The sequence below is a fragment of the Clupea harengus genome, chromosome 16 (assembly GCF_900700415.2).
Source record: "Clupea harengus chromosome 16, Ch_v2.0.2, whole genome shotgun sequence".
NCBI lineage: Eukaryota > Metazoa > Chordata > Actinopteri > Clupeiformes > Clupeidae > Clupea > Clupea harengus.
In genome coordinates this window covers 10,498,595-10,521,094 of record NC_045167.1, presented here as the reverse complement: position 1 = coordinate 10,521,094, position 22,500 = coordinate 10,498,595, and the positions used below count along the sequence as shown (strand labels likewise).

Below are 22,500 nucleotides of genomic sequence, written 5' to 3'. Positions count from 1 at the left end.
ATAGAAAGTTAGCTTTCATCAACAGTGTAGCCTATCAAAAGTCCCCAAGATTTGCCCCAGCTTATCAGTAGTGTACAGGGGAGAGAGTGAAGCCCAGCAGGGCTTGCTGACAGGCTCTTGTTAGGTCCGTCGAGGCGGTGTGCTGGATAATTGCAGCCCAGGAGTTGGTAAGAGTTTGAGCATGCTGTGAGATTTCACTTTAAAAAGTTTTAAGCCCCGCCTGGAGCGGGTTGATGCTCCCCATATACTCTACTCTCTCTAGCTATCCATCTCTCTCTCTCGTAATTTCTCTCCCTTCCTTTCTCTCTCTTTCTCTCTCTCTCTCTCTCTCTCTCTCATCTTATCCGTTTCCCACTCTCTCTCATCCTCTCTCTATAGCCCTATGTCTCTGTCTCTCCATTCTTTCTGTCTTTCTTTCTACTTCTCTGTCTCCCCCTCTCTGTGTTGGCCTCCCATTCCGTCTCATTGACTGGTCTCTTTTCTCTCATCGCCATGGTTCCTCTGTTGCTTTCACTCACTTTTCTTACTCCCTCCAATTGATTTTTCTGTTGTCTCTCCCTCTCTCTTGACCTCTCCCTCATGTTCGCTTGATTGTAACACGCATCTATCTCAATCTCTCTATCTATCACTTGCTCAGTTGCTTACTCTGTCTCTATCAGCCTTTCTTCCCGACCTCGTTACAAAGGTGTACACACTGAGGGCATTCTAGAACTGGGCAGATTTGGAACACTTGTGAGTTCATTGCTTGGTTTGTGCTATCTATTCTACCATGGAGAAATGATGTGCATCTGTGTGTGTGTGTGTGTGTGTGTGTGTGTGTGTGTGTATGTGTTTGTGTGTGTGCTTGCGTGTGTACACAGTTTGTCAGTTTTGGACAGCAGTGTCAGCTTGTCCTTGAAGACTCTTGCCAAACTGTCTCCAGGGTGTGCGTGTGTTTGTGTGTGTGTGTGTGTGTGTGTGTGTGTCTGTGTGTGGAACGCAGTGTGCATGTGACAGTTCCCCACCGAAATATGAACTGAAACCAGAAAGTGTCATTCAAGTTTATCTGTCAGGGCTGGCAGACCTGGTGTCCTTCGTGTCTTTGAACGATTTACACTTCAACTTTGCTGACTCTCTGCTGACATCCTCTCTATTTTTCTCTCTTTCTGTGTGTGTAGTGTGTCTGTGGTGTGTGTGTGTGTTATGTGGTGCGTGCGTGTGCGTGTGTGTGTGTGTGTGTTGTGTGTGTGTGTGTGCTGTCCTGTGTGGTGTGTCTGTGTGTGTGTGTGTGGATGTTTTGTATGTGTATGTGTGCTGTGTGCATACGGCATGTGTGGTGTGTGCCATTTTTGCATACGAATGTGTGTAATGTCGCAATTTTTTGGCATTAATGAATGTCTTGTGTGTGTATGTCTGTGTCTTTCATGCATTTTTGTCATATGCGAATGTTTTTTGTGTGTGTGTGTGTGTGTGTCGTGTGTGTGTGTGTGTGTGTGTGTGTGTGTGTGTGTGTGGTGTGTGTGCCTAGGCCTGTCAGTGTCCTCTGCAAGCCTGCTACACGGTGGATATGGAGCAGCTGAAGGCGGGAGTACATGGTGCTCTTTACCCGCCGGCGTGTCCGTCACCAAGAAGCTTCGGCTTTCTTCCGACATCATCATGCCAGGTAAGGCGCCGACATGACACCACATCAGCACAAGACTGGACCCCTTGCAGAGACATGACACAACTCTAATCATCACAGCACAACACCACAATCAAAATCTCAGTATTAAATAATAACAGCATTTAATCATCACAGCTATTGAAGTCACCAGAGACATGACAAAACACTAATTATCACAGCCACAACACCACAATCAAATCTCAGTATTAAATAAATAACAGCATTAAATCAGCACAGCTATTAAATCACCAGAGACATGACACAACACTAATCATCACAGCATTAAATCATAACAGCATTACATCACCATAACTCTAATCATCACAGCACAACACCGCAGTAAATCATCAGCTAGCAAATTAGTCTGGACTTTCTTCATGGTATATTTACCACAAGCACTACTATCCTCCCAAACACGGAATCACCCACAAGCATCCCTACAAGGGCCAACCTCACCCCCACCCACCCTAACTTTTAGATTAAACTGATTAACAGGAATGTAACCTGTGCAGAAACTGGGCTTTTCTTACTCTACAGTTGTCACAAAATCCATCACGATCACTGACCGTGACCGAGGCCACCATCACTATAACCATGACTACCACCACCATCTTAAGAATCACGCATTTCGACATTATCCCCACCCAAACCAGTAACCCACCACTGTTACACCACAGCTATCACAAAAACCACGATCACTATCACCATGGCCATCATCACTATAACCATGACTACCACCACCATCAGCACCATCTTAAGCATCATGCATGTCAGCATTATCCCCACCCAACCCAGTAATCCACCACTCTTGCACCACAGCACCACCCTTACTATCACTATCATCAAGACCAAGGCCAAGGCATAAAAGCAGTCTTGCACATCACCTTCGCCAACACATCACCCCACACACTAACATGTCACTTCCCTAATCTAAGGGACTCGAGCAAACCATGACACCTGCCAACACATAACTGCCCTTATCAGTATGAAACACCATCCTTCCCACACGGTTTACTGCCCCCCAGATGACTCTCTCTTCCCATTACAGGAGGCTGGGTAGCCCCCCTCTCCAATCTCTGGAGACCTCAGTCCCTCAGTCAGTCTGCCGGTCAATGACTGAGTGACTGGGCATCTCAGGGGGACAGAGAGCCTCGTGACCTTTCTGAAATGAGAAATGATAAGTGAAAGGAGTGGGCATGAATGGTGCATAACACAAACCACTGACGTAGGCTTCCCATTCACTTCTGCTTTGTGGTTAGTCCATTATTTAATGGTTGCATGCGTGTTTGTGTGTGTGTGTGTTGCTGTGTGTGGTGTGTGGTGTGTGATTCCAAGAGTGTTGCCTCTGGCAGACTGCTTCTTTCAGCAGGGGATGCTTTAGGGGATGTCTGCAGGCTCTGGTCGTCCCCTCTCTGTGTGTGTGTGTGTGTGTGTGTGTTGTTTTCCTCCATTAAAAGCCCATCCACCCCACACTCGTTCCTACCCATCCCTCATCCATTTCCTTCCCTTATTCTCCTGCTGTCTTTCACCAGCTCACCCACGCCTACTAGTCTATTGTTACAAATCACCACAGCAACTCCTTATCAACAACTACCCTGTGACCCCGCAGTAGCAGATCTGTGTGTGAGGGTTTGAGCACGCTCAGACAGGAGGCATTGGCACTTCCTCTGCATGCAACAATGGGGGGGGGGGGGGGTCTGGGGCCCGAAGGCCGGAAGAGGCGGGGCCTTGCCCAGCACAGGATGGCCCCGGTTGCCTCAGCACGCCGCTTCTCCAAAACTCCCAGCTATTTTGGTCCCCCACGGTGACGCCACACGCTGCTTCGCTCTGCAGGGCCGCTTCCTCTGTCCGTTCCGCCCCCCCCCCCCCCCATCACAGCACAGCACAGCTCCCCTCTAATACAGGCCTCAAGAACGAAGGGGGTGCTTAAGGTGTTCCGCTCTGCTCTGCTCAGTAATTACACACACACAGAAACACACACGCACACAGCATATGTACACACTTATGCAATCCAGAGCACACAGACAGACACAATGCATACACACACACATGCATATAGACACACACAAACACATACACACAAGCCATGTGACCTTTGTACATGCTTTTACACTCTCTATTTACCCCCCCCCCCCCCTTATAAATAGCCTACTATGTCCCTTACCCTGAAAATAACATGTTTGGGGCAAATGTGCCTCTTGATCAAATATTAATTTGCACTCCTTGCATAGCTGATCAAGTAGCTGAATGAGATATACCCTGTCGGTAAGGAGCAGAAAAAGCATATAGGACAGGGCATAGAGATGCCGTCTTTAAGGTGAAGTTAAATGTGCTGAGTGTGTGTCTTGTGTGGAGAGAAGTTACTGCTGAGGCAAAGCAGTTTCGGCTCCAGTATGAAACATTAAAGAAAAGCACATAATTCACAACCACACTACTGCAAAGTGTGTGTGTTTGTGGTGTGTGTATGTGACTGGGTGTGTAAAAGTGCTTACCACATGTCTGTCACAGGTAACACCTGCCCTCCTTGTAAGGCTGAGCTTTGTGTGTGTGTGTGTGTGTGTGTGTGCTGTCACTGGGCGAATGACCATGGCCCATGTGTATTCTGCAAGACTAGCTTTTCTAATTCCACAAGAATTTCCTCAAAATACACAGACAGACAGACAGACAGACAAACAGACACAAACTCTCTTTCTCTCTCTCTCTCATGCCCAACTTGTCAACCATGTTGTAGCACTCATCTCAATACTGTAGCTCTGGTTGCGTTGTTACCTTTGCAGACACTTATTCTTATTCCAGAGCATCCACATCCAACATCATGTGCTCTTCCCTGTTCAATGGAATCACATGTGGTAGTAACAGTAGTATGGGGATTGTCCACAGGTGATCACAGGTCTAGGCTAGCAAGGGTTAGCAGCAGTGTTAGAGTTTCAAATCAGCCCTTCAGCAGCTACACAACATGACTCCAATGGGGCAATGAGAGACAAACAGAGTTCATTTGTAAAGAGGTAGTGAAGAAAGAGAGAAGTACTAGGTAAGTACTAGAAATAGGCGTACTGCACTTGGGACAAGAGTGCCTCTGAATTAAAGGGAGAGGGATGAAATGTGACCTGTCCTAATTAGAATGCGAGAGAGGGAGAACTCTTGGAGCTCTTGTCCACTGACCTCACCAGATGGTCCTGCTCCCATGTCTTAGACAGTGGCACCCACTCGCCAGTCTCTCACGGTCAGAGGTCACGTCTTACCCCGCTGTGGCCCAATCCTCAAATCTAACACCTTGTGTGTGTGTGTGTGTGTGTGTGTGTGCTCCCTCATGAAGGCGAGATGCGGAACGACCTCTACATCACCTTGGAGAGGGGCGAGTTTGAGAAGGGGGGCAAGAGCGTGGCCCGCAACGTGGAGATCACAGTCTACGCCCTCGACATTGACGGACAGATCCTCAAGGTGACCTCTTCTCTCTCCTCTTTTCTTCCTTCTTTTCATTTTTTCTCTCCTCCCTTTCACACTTTTCTCTTGCAGCCAGCCCAGTGTTTGTAGATTAGTTTGTTCAACATCACCATCTCTAAAGAGAGTAGTGGGACAGTAGCCTGGTTGCACAAAACGAGTCCAAAGCTTGGGTTTTGCCGAGTGTGCCATTAAATGCAGTGAAAATGGAAATATATATAACATATATCATAATGCTGAATGAATGTGTCAAAGGGTATCCGTGTCGAGAGTCTTTTAGGGAAGGCACAAAAGGCAGCAGGGAGACAAAAACAAGAAGTGAAACATATAAACAAAAAGACTGAGAATATAAATTAAAACAAAAAGATATTTACAAACAGCTGTGTATGTTTAGACAGTATTACAGCTTAGTACACTTGTCACTAAATTGAGACAGTACACAGATATCAACCTCACGCTTCTGAAGCTGATAGAGAAGAGCATAGACTAAGCTCACAACCAAACTCTCACCCAAGAAGCTCTCTGCACAGAAGCTCCCTCACTACTAGGTAACTGAACTCACCCTAATTGGCCCATACCATCACAGGCTCACAGCTCAGGGGTGATGTCAAGTGGCAGAAGAAATACACATTATACAATGTTAAAATGGTACCAATAATAATTTCAACAACCTCAGGCCTTCAAAATAATGATAAAAACCATTGGAAACCTTATACTATAGTAAATTGAATTTGCGAGGGCGAAACCATGTTCCTCGCGAACCTGCCCAAACCATAAAGTTGTCCCGAGACGGGAGCGCACTTCCTAAGAAAACAAGCAAGATGTAAAGGCGGCAAGGTAATTATCCAACATTGTCCATTGAACACACATGGTGTGTATCTTGTGTCATTCTTATACACATGCTATATGCAAAGGCAACTTAACAGTAAGTTGTCGAACAACATTTGGGCAATAAAACGGAGATTTTGATCAACGGTAAATTAATGAGTGTGCAGTGAAATGTTTGGCCTGGTGTTAGCGATAAGTGTGCACCCATATGCTTCCACACACGCCAGCCAAAATGAACCAGTTCATAGAGTTATGTGGGGATGTATAATAAGGACTGTAGACGTCTCTTTTGACAGTTAAAAATATGACAAAGATCCGCTGTGTCCGCCAATTGGGACACAGTGAGGACGCGCTTACGAAATGGAATTGATGTAATGAAATTGATGTAATGAAACATTGAATGTACAGATATTGTGCAACGTTGCAGAAAGTATTGTTGTGAAAAAAATGATCGTAGTGAAACGTGGAACATGGACTAGAAAGCACAGAGGTGAAAATACATTACTGGTGCATACCCGCAGGTGCGTCAGGGCGTTATGTGGATGCTAGTAGTGTAATCGGTTGACATGCTGATAGGTGAATGACTCATCAGCTGAAGTGCTGGTATGAGCGGTCAAGTGGTTGTCTTAAAATAGGACAGAATGGGCCCAGTCACCAGCGAGATAAAAGCTGGATATAGGGGTGACAGAAGGACTTAGTGTGGTGCGTTTAGCCTTTCTTCGGAGCACCAGATACCTCCCCTGCTAAGTCAGCCATACAGCTCTGCATGCAAATACCTCATTGCCTCGTTCATCATTTTTTTCTCTCTCGTGTTGTGAATGTGTATTTGTGTCCCTCACAGGGGCCAGGTGGCTAGCGGGTGCCGGAGAGCCTTGGTGGGATGGAGTACCACTGAATTTGTTGCTCGTCTACCACAACAAACAGCCCTCGCTGGAGCGAGCAGATCAAGCTGCCCATCCCCGTGGACATGTTCAGAGGCTCGCACGTACGCTTCGAGTTCAGACACTGCTCCAGTAAGACCTACAGACCTAGTAACACACACACACGCGCACACATAACCAACACACACGCACACCTACGCACACATATGCACACATGGTCCTACACACAAACGCACGCACGCACTGGCAGTGAATACTGCCTCACCAACTCTGTCATGTACCCTCACCTACGGTAAAATCACGTACACACACACATATTCACATACATACACACGGACACACTCACACACAGAGACACATGCACACTTCCAGCACATTCTGACATACTTACAAATACTCGCTTACTCATGCATGTTCACATACAGTAAAGCCCAAAGACACATGTGCACGTGCACACACACACACACACACACGCACACGCGCACGCACGCAGCAGTAAGTTAATAACCTGTCCTGTTCCGGTCTGCCTACTTAGCATCCTTTGGCTTTCCACTGACAGGCACGCAGGCGATGGCTGTGATAAAAATATCCTGGGACGTGGCTCAGACGTGTTTTCTCTAGTTCTTCTTCTGCACTTTCTAGCACAAGCAGCTAAGCAGGGACCTGCCTAGACCTGCACAGAAAGAGCACCAATTGGTCCTGAAGCTGGCCTCAACAGCGATGTCTTCTCATCTCCTCCTTACCCCTGAGCTGTGACCGAGATAAACAGCTTGAACCCCCACCACACCCCTCCACACACACACACACACACACACACAAACACACACACACACACACACACACACACACACACACACCGCTGACCCAGGGAAGCTTGCTACCGCTGCCGCTCCGAAGCGATGCAATGCCAGAATGCTGCTCCAAAATAGACCCTCAGTAACTGGGCTGGGAGGCAGCATCTTGGATTAGCGGTGAAGGCAAGTCATGCATGTCGATGAGGTCTGTTCAGAGGAACATCACTTCTCTCTCAAGATGCCGTCCCAGCGAGGCTCGCTCTCGCTGCCTCTCCTTAAGTAGAGGGGAGAAGGAGGTCTTTAGTTCCTCTCCTCCCGAGAGAATCATTAGAGCGTGTTTCCGGAAAGGCTTTCAGAGATCTTTGGTTTAGGTAGGGAGAGAGAGGGTGAAAGAGAGAGAGGTAGAGAGAAAGAGATAGAGAGAGAGAAAAAAAGAAAATGAATATCTGCCTTGCTACAAAGTTCTGAAAAAGATTTACAAAAACCTTCCGAGAGCAGCTTCAGTGCTGAGATTCTGTGTCTGGAGTCATAGATATCCATGTAAAAACAACCAGCCTCATCTGTCAGATTTCTGAAAACAAAGACTGAGTCAGAGCCTGACTGAGGCAATTTACGAGCGACCTATAGTATGGCGAACCCATACCCTGGTGCAGATAACTCTAATGTTCTGTCAATGGTACCGATGCCTTTTTAAAGGCAGGAGACATTTAGGAGCGAAGGCCTTGGTGCAGATAACTACAGGGTGTTACTGATAGTAGCAGCAGACATTTAAAGGCCAGGGTCAGGGCACTTAGTGCAGGTAGCTAGGGCATTGTGTCTATGGTAACCATGCAGTATTAGTAGTAAGGGGAAGGAGATGAGCTTGTCGGGGGGGAGAGAGTGAGCGAAGCCTGGCTTGTTCTGGGGATTTAGGGGGATGTGGAGACTACTGAAGCAGAAAACAAGCAGAGTGAAAGGCTGACAGAAGTGAAGGGGTGTAGCCTGGCAGCGCTGGTGTTTAGGGGGAGTGAGGAGGACCTCCACCCTCATCAGCAACGCTGCTGAACACACTTCCTATGCAGAGCTTCAAAGATACAGTTCAGAGCACACACACACACATGCACACATGCACACACAAACACATGTATGCCCAATCAAAGAAACACATGTGCAGTCATACGCACACATACACACACTCACACGCACACGCACAAACACATGTATACCCAGTCAAACAAAGAAACAGATGTGCAATCACACACACACACACATACACACACCCACACACACACACACACACATGTATATACATATGCACGTGTAGACACACAAAAAAACATACTGTTGGGACTGTCATGCAAACAGATGCACATTCCCACATACACTTACAATTAAAGAGACTTACTCATAGTCTAGAAGTAGGCTCTCTCACTTACTGTCACATACACTCACACTCATCACACTCACACAATATACAAATGAGTCGTAATGATCAAAACAGGAAAGTTGTGCCCAGCAGTGGAGTGTGTGTGTGTGTGTGTGTGTGTGTGTGTGCGCGCATGTAAATCTGTTCTCAGGGGCTTTAAAAGTTGGTTTGACAGAAGGGGTTAAAATGGCAGAAATATGTCTGACTCACACTTTGACACATCGCCCCCTACACACACACACACACACACACACACACACACACACACACACGCTCTATCTCTCTCTCCCATAGCTGAAGAGCCAGCCCTTGGCAGGGCTCCAGACTAACTCTCTCAGTTGGTTGCATGAGCACATTTTTTTAATGGTACTAATCAATGACCTTGCAATATCTTGTTTATGAAGTTTATCATTCTATTTTTACTCTATTTGTATTCTACTTGCACCATGAAGTTTTAACTTGCACTCTCTCGAACAATGGTCATTTATGTGACCATTTTGGTTATACCCTGGAGCCCTGCCTGCATGTGGTACCCACGGCAGGCCCAGATTCACACATGACACAGATAACACATGCTCACACACACAACCCCTCTCCACACACCATCAATGCTGAAGGCCACATGTGTAACACCTGCTGCATTACGTGATGCTACATGTTATCACGTTTATCAGTTGATTTTGTGTTTCGCTTCCTATTTTCAAACCTCTCTCTCTCGAGTCCACTTGAAGTCCAGAGTGAAATTTCCCCTTGCTGGCTTAACTTGCTTTATGGTCCTTGTGGGATGTGATAGGAATGCTTTTTAAGCAGGTCTGTACAGTGAGTTGACTGTCACTCATCTTCTGTCCCCCCAGCAAAAGACAAAGGAGAGAAGAAACTCTTTGGCTTCTCCTTCGTGCCGCTCATGCAGGAGGATGGCAGGACTCTACCTGACGGCACCCACGAGCTCATCGTGCACAAGGTACGACATGTTATTAAGTGTTATAACCCTTCAGAGCACCCACGAGCTCATCGTGCACAAGGTACAACGTGTTATTAAGTGCTATAACCTTTCAAGGTTAAGGTTCAAACTGAAACATGTTTGCTGAATAACATTATATAGTAATATGATATTTACCAGCATTAAGCCTATTTTTTTATACTTTTGTATGACAATAGAACACATGGGTCTGAAATAGGCTCTTAATGTCTTATTTACTGTAAAATAGCTGGGGCAAGTTCTCAACAACTTACCCAAAGAAGCTACTGTTTAGCCATGTGTGTATGTGGCTTGCTGACCCAAAAACTCAATACGTCTGACAGTTAGGAGCAACTGCAAAGATACTGGGATATTACTCTCAAACTTTGCTTGTTTTATTTCCTCGCTTCATTTCCATTTACGTGTGGCTCTGCAGGAACTCATCTTAAGTCCCCCCCCCCTGCTAGACATTATTAATCAAACCCAGGGATGTTGATTTGTTTCTGTGGCGATGTGCAGCACGCAAGCATGCCTGTTAGCATTCAGCATGGTCAAGCCCTCCAGAGAGGAGCTGGCCTTAAGGCATGGCCAATTACAGTCTGTAGCAGCAGGGCTTGGCTACAGCGCTCCAATTGCTTCCTGTGGACAGTGTCAGATCAGAAACGATCTTTATCCAGCATCTCTCATTTCCCCTCTCTCTCTTTCTCTCTCTCTCTCTCTCTCTCTCTCTCTCTCTCTCTCTCTCTCTCTCCTCGCTCTCGTGCGCGTGCGTGCTCTTCCACCCCTCTTTATCAGTGGCCCTGTTGCCGTCTGTCCCCAGGCCTCCCCCGCAGCCATATCCCAGGATGCCTTTCTTCATGCCAAGAAAAGGCTCATTAGGAAGCTTATGCTTTTAACACATTCTCTATCAGAGATAGGGTGACCAGATGCACACAGACCAAATGTGGTACAAGCAGTAACTTAGTGCAGGACAATGTGGGACATGTTACCAACGCTGAGAGGTCCTAAAACTTTGATGTAATGATATCATTTGTAATCTGCCTTCCGGCTCGTAAACACCTATACTTTGTCCTCCAGTCGATTCAACAGCACACCACATAGGCCATAAGAGATACAGGCTACAGCTTTTGCTAAATAAAATATGATGAACCATAATGTCGCCCGGTAGCTTTTCCCTCATCTGTAAAGTTAGTTTTTTGCGACGTAGCAGAGGTATTCACTGGCCCCACCTCAGCACAGTTTGATTGACAGCTATCACAGCCTCTTGATGATCGCCTTCACTGCTCTCTTCTTAGCCATTGGTTGAAAGCCAGGCAGCCAGCCAAGTTTGGTTATGTTGCATTTGTATGAGCCAGGTTGCTGCTTTTGACATATCGCTATTAAATAGAGTAGAAACTCATCTGCCTGGGGGTAAGAGACGCGTCCATGTGTTATTTCTGACAATATATAACCAAATGACCAATAAAAAGCCGGGACATTATCTCAATATGCAGAATGCAGGACAAAGGGTCAGAATGCTGCCAGTACAACAGAAAGTGGGACACCTGGTCACCCTAATCGGAAGGCACATTCACAAATACACACACACAGGCACACACACACATACACACACACACACACACACACACACACACACACACACACATACACACACACACACACACACACACACACACACACAAACACACATGCACACAGACACACACGCACTCATGCACAGGCACATGTACACACACACTCACACACACACTGCCAATGTGAGTGCGCACACAACTCATAGATTTAATGTATACATACACACATACATTACAAACTATATACTATAAAATGGATACTGTGTTGCTCACACAACATCTAGACATTAAACATCTACACGCATACACTCACTCATACACATAAGTCCCCTCTCACACACCACATATTTCCTTCCATATATTTTGCAGAGCAAAATGTCTTCATTTGCAGTGTTTCCTATTACATTTAGAAAGCGATAACAGCAGTATTATGACTACATAATTTGATTTCGCCCTGAAGAGGCAAAAGACATAATGAAAGTTTTCAGTTATAATTGCATTGTAAGAATGTCAAATCATAATTCCTCTGTAATGAAATGACATGGTAGTTTAGGCTGATGAATAGTAGTCTGGTCAGAGAGACCTTACCAGAACCCAGACACAGCACACGCAGACGCAGACGCAGACGCAGACGCAGACGCAGACGCAGACGCAGACACAGACACACACGTTTGTCATTGACTCTATAATTAGACCCAATGTGCCTCTTTCCCTTTGAATCGGTCAGGAAACTCAGTGAACCAAACAAATGGCCATCCATCATAGCAACACTAAGACCAGGGTATGGTGGTCTTGACTGAGAGAGTAGAAGCTCTCTGTGGTCTCCCACTAACGAGAGATAAAGCTTTGAGGTTGAAGAAATGAGTCACTTTAGTTTAGCTCTTCTGACATGGCTGGATCAAAGCTACGGTAGGCGTTCCATACTCTCTCATCTTGATGCAGCAGGAAGGAAAACAAACAAACAAACAAACAAACAAAAAAACCAACATCCACACGCTTTTGCTCCTGGCCTCACTGGCTGCCCATGAATCACTGTTAGCCAGCGAGGTTTACTTGGCATCAGTGGATCCTCTGAATGTGCAGGTCGGGGGACCAGCATCCTTCTTTAGTTCACAAACATGGAGTTTCTGTTTGTTTTTCCCTCGTCCCATCCCTCTCCCCCCTCATCCCGCTCCCCCCTCATTCAGACTGTTTTCTTCACCATGTCTGAGATGAGGCATGGCTGTGCAGTCCTGGCCATACATCATTCTTTCACATGCCTTTAGACTGAAGCACCCCAAATTGGAGAATTTCCTTTTTTTTTAATGAAGAAGAGAGAGAAGAGTGAAACATCAAACTGGTTGACTTTGTGTGTGTGTGTGTGTGTGTGTGTGTGTGTGTGTGTGTGTGTGTGTGTGTGTGTGTGTGTGTGTGTGTGTGTGTGTGTGTGTGTGTGTGTGTGTGTGTGTGTGTGTGTGTGTGGCCTACATACAGAACATGTCCTTAAAATAGGGCAGTATAACCAGCCACCCTACCACTTGTAGGCCTGCACACTTAAAAACTTTACCACACAGATTGTGTGCCCTTTCATATGCTTGCGTTGCAGTCTATTGTCATATTTTGTACTCGGGCTTTCAGTTTTTTTCCATTTCTGTCTCACTATTTATAACGTTTCAAAAAGAGATTCATGTGGAGGAGGCCATTTGTGTTCAGCATTTCTTTGTTGAATTTACCCACAAAATATTTTTTGCATTGGGCTGTCTATGCCTTGTGTAGTATAAATGTATGCATTTTAGAATTTTTTTCTCTTCTTGCCTTCCTCTTCCCTCTGTCTTTTTCACTCATGCACTCTTTCTTTTTATCTCTCTCTCTCTCTCTCTCTCTCTCTCTTTTCTTTCACTTCTCGTCTCGTCTCCTCCCTTCGCAGTGCGAGGACAACATGCTCCTGCAGGACTCCACACGCTACCTCAAGCTGCCCTTCTCCAAGGGCAACCTCCCCGGCAACAACCAGGCAGTGAAGGGCAGCAAGGAGTCCTTCTGGATCACCTCCTTCCTCTGCTCCACCAAGCTCACCCAAAACGGTACGGATCAACCCAGACCCAGCGGGTTAGGTCCTGGCCCGTTTACTTAAGGCTGGTTCACCCTGGTCCGATCTGCTTCTGCCTTGTCCAGTCTGGTTTAGACTAGTCCAGTTTGTTTCATGCTGACCTTGTGTCCAATATAGGCTTTGTTCAACTCAGTCTAGTCTGGTTCAACTCATTTCAGTCTGGTTCCAGTCTATGCGGTCTGCTTGGTCCAGTGTGGTTTAGTCCAGTCTAGTCTGGTTCTGCCAAGTCTGCTGTAGTTCAGCCCATGCAGTCCAGACTGATTCTCTTTAGTCTGGTTCAGCTCCTTTCAGCGTGGTTCTTTTCCATTCCTATCCTTGTAGCCACTCTAGAAGTTTATTTTTGTATTGTGAAGTTTTGGAGCAGATATGGACCCTACAGGGTCTCAGGTGGTAGAGCAGCCATGGAGAAATAGAAGGATTTGTAATCCTATTCTCCCTCCTTCTGCTAATGTCATGTCAGAGTGTCCTTGAGCGAGACGCTGAACTTTGGCTTCAGCTGGTCATCAGAGGTGAAGAGGTGGCAGTGGCTGTAGATTGCATGGAAAAGCATTAGAGCAAAACTGACCATGTGGTCTCTACCAAAGCACAGAAGCAGTTTTTGGAGAGCTTATTCGGTGTGTGTTTGTGTGTGTGTATACAAAGGCTCCATGGTTGCTAGGCTCTGTGGTTCGTTCTCAATCAGAACCGGAACTTGGTTGCTCAAGTCCAAACCTGAGTTTTTAGGGAAAGAGAGAGAGTGAATGCTTTCATTTGTGTTGCCATGGCAGTAAAGTGTCATTGACAACCGATTTAGGCGAAAGGTACTGTGTAGTTTGTGTGTGTGTGTGTCTGGTGTGTGTTTCTAAGTGTGTGTGTGTGTGTGTTCATCAGTGCTCTCTAAATGATTGGAAACAAAATATTATTTGTTTAAAAGCCTCATTATGAGATCTGATTGTTTTATGAGATTGATGTTGTGTATATCACACTCTATTTATAAAGTGGCACAAGTACCCCATTATTACCAAGTAAATTGCAGCATCAGTAAAGACATTAATATTTAATTCAGCAGCAATGCCCATTTAACCCTCCTATTATGTTCAAATTTTACCCACATCTATTATGCTTGGGGTCAATTTGACCCCAGCAATTTAAACCTCTAAAAAATTATTATAATTCTTTTTTTTTAACCCAAGTTTTTGTGTCAGGTACTTTAGGTTTGTTTGTTGACTACCTAAATAGCCCTTAAAAATAAAACAATACCCCCACCCACCCTCTTTATACATCCAGAATACATGTTACGCAACTATGGAGAAATATGCAGATCCCCATAAAATCTCACTGATTGACCTAAAATTGGAAAGAGATATCCTTCTGGTGTTTTTATGGCTTCATATTATTTCTAAGTACATATTGTTGCTATCTATAACATTTGGAGTAAAAAACTATTTCTTTTATCAAGAAAAGTAACAATGTGATGAAAAAAGTTGATATTTCTTGTATATTTTATACAATTAAAACAGCCTGGGGTCAAATTGACCCCAAACAACACCTATGCGTAAAGTATGTGTACAGGACATTGAAAACATATCATCATGTTGTCTTTACCCAGTTGTCCCCATTAAATTAGGAAAAGTCATTAAATATGAAGCAAAAAAAATGATGTCAAACATTTATTTAGAGACGTTAAACATTGAATGGGGTCAAATTGACCCCAAACATAATAGGAGGGTTAAGTACAGCCACTGATTTCTTTCCCCATTAAATAGAGCAGATGAGATTAATCAGAAGCAGCTCTGTGCTGACCTGAAACAGAAGCAGGATGTTCTGTTTGGAGGGCTGATGTTGGCTCTATTTCTCAAGTTGGATTGAATGCAGGTGGATGGTGAAGTGAGGTGAACTTGTAACATGCCAACAGAACACAAAGGCCATTGGTTTTGAAACCCAGAGAGCACACAGTGTTGATTAAGTGTGGATTATGGATTAAAGCATCTGTTGAATGAATCAACGCAAATTAATTTAGTGTGTGGCGAGGGGTTTTTTTAGGGGCTGCTCTTCTCTGATTCACATGACAGGGGACCTGCTGAAATGGAGAGACCATTCCTCTAGTTGTATTATGAATCAATAAAGATGTTTGGTGATGTGATCTGTGAAGTGGTTGAAGGTGAAAATCTGCATGTAGTTTGAGTCCTTTTGTCTTTCCTCTGATTTGTTCTGCAGGGGAAATGTTGGACCTGCTGAAATGGAGAGCCCATCCTGAGCGCATCAATGACAGCCTGTCCAAGCTAAAGGATATTGACGGCTCAGAGATAGTCAAAGTAGGGGAAATGCACTCTCATAAACCTGTGTTATGATTGGTTACTGAGCCTGCCAATCTATTTCTACCCTGTTGTTATTGGTTGACCTGCATGTCTGTCAGCTGTCTGATTGAATTGGGATGTTGTGCTTTGCAGTTTCTGCAGGACACACTTGACACTCTGTTTGGCATTCTGGATGAGAGTTCGCAGAGATATGGCCTGAAGGTGTTTGACTGTCTGGTAAGTAAAAAAAGACAAATAAACAAACAAACAAAAAGACATAAGCAGCATAAAAGGCCACCTCCATTTTTGTCTCTGTCAGTTTTGTACAGACAGATCCACTTTACAGTTGTCATTTGTCAAGCCTTATACAAAAAATATCTGTGTGTCTCAATATCAAGCTGTGGTAGAGACTAGTGCTGTCTAATCTTGACGTTGTTTCCCCTTCAAGGGATGCCACAGAAATTAGTGTTCTATGCTTTAATGATGTCATAACAGGGTTTGTGACATCACAAACAGCGCCCTGACTGTCATAAACAATATTTATATCATCCTAAAAATTGTTAGTAGACAGGCTCTTCCAGAGAAATGTGTGTGGGCATGCTGACCTCATTAAAGCAGAGTATGCTGCTGCCGTGTGTGTGTGTGTGTGTGTGTGTGTGTGTGTGTGTGTGTGTGTGTGGTGAGAGAGAGAGAGCAAACTTTGAGAAGCCATGATGTGTGATAATCACATACATCCAGACTGAATACAACCACTGTATAGGCATAATGTATAACGATGTATACGTAGGTCTTTCTGCTCACCCTGGGCTGATCATTATAGGAACCGAAATAAACAAATGTAATGTCATTACTATAAAACCTTTAAAGTCAGTCACACCATACACCAGTTACTAGTATTTCCACTTTTCCAACATACAAGCTGTGTTCGTTGTTGGTTTCCATTGTTGATAGTTTTCATATGAAGAGGCATTACTTTAGCAAATAAATGTATTGATGCACATTCCAGCAGCCACTCAATGCTATAGTTAGAGCTGACGGTGCCTCTGCCCTCTCCTAGGTCCACATTATAAACCTCCTTCAGGACAGCAAGTTCCAGCACTTCAAACCCGTCATGGACACCTACATCGAGAGCCATTTTGCTGGCGCCCTCTCATACAGGTCAGCAACTTTAACTGGTGTGGTAGTGTGTCTCTAACAGGAAAAGACCGTGTGATGGATTATGACGGTGTGTGTGTGTGTATGCGTGTGTGTTTGTGTCTGTTTCTGTCTGCCCGCATTATGTGTGCACAGATTATGCATACACAGATGATATATGAGATGTGGCTCTGAAACTATAGTGACATCAATCAATCAGTCAATAAATCATTATTCGATCAATCAATCAGATCCATCATTCAGTCAGTCAGTGGCTAACAGTTCTACAATCAAACCTTTGCTGTGTCTACAATCATACTATCAGAATCCCTGACACTGAAGTGATGTCAACCCCTGGCATAAGAGCACACACAGAACATGGTTTCACACATGTTGGGACTTATGGTTCATCTTAATGGAGAGGCATTAGAGATGCAGTCCGCTATTGTAATCCAGTACACTTTGTGTCAAATGTACCAGATTGCTCCTCACAGTCCTCTAGCTGTCTGTTCTGTGTATGTGCTCAAAAAAATGGGAAACAAACAAAGTGACTTGGACCAAACCATAAATAATTCTGGCCAATCAACACATTGCTTCAGGAGCACAAAAGGGAGGGGTTGCACTTGATTGGCTGTTTGGCTCAAATATCAACAACCTTTCTCCAGAATTGCGGACCAACCTTTAACCAGCAGGTCCCATATCAGTGGGACTGGCAGTGGGCATGGGCAGGAGAGAGCGCCCCCCACAGCCTCACAGCACCAGAGGGGAAATGAAGTGTGAATGAGACACCTGTGCATTGGGCCCCTGACCATGAGACACCTCATAGGCCTACACACACACACACACACACACACACACACACGCGCACACACACACAGACACACGCACGTAGACACACACACACACACACACACACACACAGACACACACACAGACACACAGACACACAGATATCCATGTGCCCAAGCTCACACTGAGAGACAGGAGCATAAACATATTTTTACAGTTTTTGTGATGAGTTTTAAAATGGTAATACACGCACATTCACTCAGTCACACACACACATACAACACACACACACACATACACTCTCACACACACACACACACACACACACACACACACACACACACACATACACTCACACTCGATCACACACGCATGCACCCGCACACCCACACACAAAGCTAAAGCACCCCTTTTTCAAGACTTCTCAACTTCTCTCCTGAACTTTCTTTATATATTACAGTGCCTCTACACACAGCTAGAACACAGCCTGCCCCCAAAAGCACTGCTCCACTAAACAGCCAGACATGTTTGTTTGTATATTTATTTATTTATTCAGTGCCCTGGCCCATTGTTCTTCCTGCTCCTCCTCGCTGTTGTGGTTCTGTGTGTTTGTTGGACTGACTGTCCCAGCGCCTCACCACAGCAGCAGCCTCGGCCACTGCACCACTCTCCACCCACCCACACACTGTCTATGTGTACGTTATGCAAGCTGGAGGGACCCTAATGATGCACACACACACACAGGCACACACACAGGCACACACACACGCACACGCACACACACACACACACACACACACACACACACACACACACACACACACCACACACACACACAGGCACACACACAGGCGCACAGGCACACACACACACACGCAAGAGCACACACACACACGCACGAGCACACACACATACGCTGACATATCTCTTTCTCTCTAATACACACACACACACACACACACACACACACACACACGCTTACTGAAAACTGAGATATGTTAAGCTGGAATGTTTTCGCTCTCGACAAACTCCTCATGGAGTTTTTCAGTTTTTTCTTTTTCTCTATTGATGCTCATTAAACGGTCTCTTTTGCATTCAGTCAGTTGCTGGTGAATGTGTCATTATTCTGTATGCTAATGTATACCCTCAATCCCACCACACAAACACACACACACACACACTCGCACACACACAAACACACACTCATCGCTTGCAGAATCACAGAAGGAAGGAGGCGGTTTGTTCTCTGAGATGGTTGTTTTTTTTCTGGGAATTTGAATAACTCTAACAAACTCTCTGGGGCTACAGACCAACATCTCCCTCACATTTAACAAAAACAAATAAAGCTGAGGTTTGTGTTTGTTTTTGTGTGTGTGTGTGTGTGTGTGTCTGTTTGTGTGTGTGTGCGTGTGTGTGTGGGTCAGCATGTGAAACATGTGTGTAGTCTGTGTATTATGAACTCTCCATTATATCCTCTGCATATATCCATGCAATAGAAATAAACATGATGGAGTTGATAGCCTTGATAGACTTGATGGAGTTGATAGACATGATGGAGTTGATGGGGATGAAAGTAACTCCTGTTGTGTTTGCTCTGTCCCTCCTCCCCCTCTTTCAGAGACCTCATTAAGGTGCTCAAGTGGTATGTGGACCGCATCATAGATGCTGAACATCAGGACCATTTCCAGCAGGTCCTCAAGGTGTGTGAGACACACACACAAACACACACACACACACACACACAGAGAGAAAGAGAAAGAGACAGAGACAGAGACAGAGAGAGAGAGAGAGATACTCACATTCAAATATATTCTCAACCACTCAGATAAACTAATGCAGAACGAGTGCCACCATTATCAAGGCACTAAAGCATATGTGGAAATCACACAGAAACACAAACACGCACTCAAACGTACTTACACTCACTCAGATAAACACACACACAAACAGTACAGACATTATAGAGGCACTCAAACAAATACATCTCACACACACACACACACAAGTACAAAATACATACTGATAAACTCAACCATTAGAGTCATGACAGTGTGTTTCCCTCATTTGCATGTAATAACCCTGTGTGTAAGAATGGAATCCACACAGACACACACACACACACACACACACACACACACACACACACACACACACACACACACACACACACAGAATGCCTGTGGCTGCAGTGATTATGTGAACCCTGGCCCTGTAATGGCTCCTGCATGGCTGCCAGGCAAATTGTAATGTGCTCTTCCGCGTCTCATTGTCTCTCTGTGCCCTCCGAGGAAATAAACGTCTCCCGCTGTATCTGTTTGTTTGTCATCCTCGCCTCTCTCTCTCTCCTTCTTTTTCCTCCTCCTCTCTGTTGTTCTCCCCTGCCCTCACTCAGTCCCTCCTCAATCTTTTTTTTTTTTGTGCTCAGAATTTAATTCACTGTATGACATGACAAGAATATTCGAATAACTCTTCTTCCTCGGTTCCCCAGGCGACAGAGTACATCTTCAAGTACATCATCCAGTCGCGGCGACTCTTCTCCTTGGCAACGGGCGGCCAGAGCGAGGAAGAGTTTCGCTGTGCATGCGAGAGCTCTTCTACTCCATCCGCTTCTTCCTGTCGCAGGAAAGCAAGGGATCCACGCCCGTCGCACACACACAGGTCAGTCACACACACACACACACACACACACACACACACACACACACACCATCCGCTTCTTCCTGTCACGGCAGATCAGTCATACACACACACACAAACTCCATCCGCTTCTTCCTGTCGTGACAGATCAGTCACACACACACACACACACACACACACACACACACCACACACACACACACACACACACACACACACACACACACACACACACCACACACACACTCACTCAACAAAGTGCCCAGAAGCTCTACATGTCCATCATATTATTCATGTCAGTCAATCAAACCCATGCCACATGCAGGCAGATACACACATAGATACTGCATTCATGACTGACCACATGCATGCGGTACTGCATTTACCACTGACCACATGCAGGCGGATTCACACATAGATACTGCATTTACCACTGACCACACGCAGGCGGATACACCTAGATACTGCATTCATGACTGACCACATGCAGGCGGTACTGCATTTACCATTGACCATATGCAGGCGGATTCACACATAGATACTGCATTCACGACTGACCAGGAAGCACATGGTAAGAAACACAGGCTCTCCAGTTGAATTCAAACTGACAGTGTCTGTGTCTCTGTGAGGGGAGAGAGGTGCTTGTGCTGTGTCCTAATGGACTTCAGGGCTGTCTGCTTCTCCAGAGAGAGGCAGCACCTGTGAGCACATTACACTACATTACCGCAGCACCAGACACCGGGTCGATGGAGCTGATTAATGCCGTCTGGACTAAGGCTACGGGCTCAAGGTGTTTTCCCCCAGGTCACAGCCAATATTCCACATTCTAACAAGCTCTCTGGCAGTCTGGAGTGTGTGCGTGTGTGTGTATGAGATAGAGAGAGAGAGAGAGAGAGAGAAATGTGTGCGTGTGTGTGAATGGGAGTATGTGTTGCCTCTTGTCGAGGACCAAACTAAATCCCCTTGATTTTGGTGTGTGTGGAGTGGGAAGGGAGCTCAGTTGAATGTAATTTCTTGCGATGCGGGGTAATTCATATTTCATGGCCTGTCTAAGACTCTCAGCATGACAGCACCCTCTTAAGCATTCAGAGACAATACCACTGAAGGCACACACACTCACACACACACACACACACACACACACACCGAACACACACACACACAGAGAAATAAGCCAAAGTGCCCAGAGATGTGTGTGTGTGAGAGGGAGAGAGCATGTGTGTGTATATGTGTGTCAAAGAGAATGTTTGGGAATGCATATGTGTGTGAGACAAACACAAACACACACACACATACACAAACAGAGAGAAAAAGAGAGAAAAAGCAACGGTGTGTGTTTGTGTGTATTGGTATCTGTTCCTGTTTGTGTGTGTGTGTGTGTGTTTGTGTTTGTTTGTGAGGCACTTGTTTTTCCCACCAAACACCCCTGAAGACTTCTTCTTGCTTCAAGCCTTCAGTGTGTCTTGGCATCTAATGCCCTGTGGTGAATAGGGGAGAGGTGGGGGGGGGGGGGGGTTGGAGAGAGGGGGGTGGAAGGAAGAAGGGATAGTGAAGGAGGTGGGAGAGAGGAAAGAGGAGAAAGAAAAGAAGGAACCAAATGAAGACCATTCCAACAGAGCCAAGCTCGACCCTTTTTCTTTCCTCAAGCTAAAGACTTGAGTAATCCTGCATCCTTTGTGACCTCCCTCAGAACTACACACACACACACATACAACAGTTTTCACACACACACACACACACACACACACACACACACACACACACAACAGTTCACACACACACACACACACACGCAATTCATTTTCCACCCCTTACCCACCCATACCTACTCACACACGCAATCACATATTCATATACACAAACACACCATACCCCTCCATGCACCAGCACACAGCCACACATATACGTAGCCCCTTATCCAAATTAGACATAAACTCACACATAACACACACTCTAATATGAATACCATCATACACACATGATGACACAAATACACACAGGCACATGCACACATTCACACTCACACACACACACACACACACACACACACACACA

The 22,500-nt window shown here is 45.4% G+C and overlaps 1 protein-coding gene across 1 annotated transcript in view; it reads left to right on the top strand.

Annotated features, from left to right (window-relative positions):
- dock4b (dedicator of cytokinesis 4b) overlaps window positions 1-22,500 on the top strand; it is a 147,098-nt gene that overhangs the window by 81,673 nt on the left and 42,925 nt on the right. Inside the window, 11 exon segments of the mRNA XM_031583158.2 lie at window positions 1,508-1,642; window positions 4,959-5,157; window positions 6,824-6,924; window positions 9,846-9,952; window positions 13,430-13,583; window positions 15,806-15,903; window positions 16,039-16,122; window positions 16,943-17,043; window positions 19,427-19,508; window positions 20,297-20,381; window positions 20,384-20,466. Coding sequence (XP_031439018.1) covers window positions 1,508-1,642; window positions 4,959-5,157; window positions 6,824-6,924; window positions 9,846-9,952; window positions 13,430-13,583; window positions 15,806-15,903; window positions 16,039-16,122; window positions 16,943-17,043; window positions 19,427-19,508; window positions 20,297-20,381; window positions 20,384-20,466 — 1,229 coding nt within the window.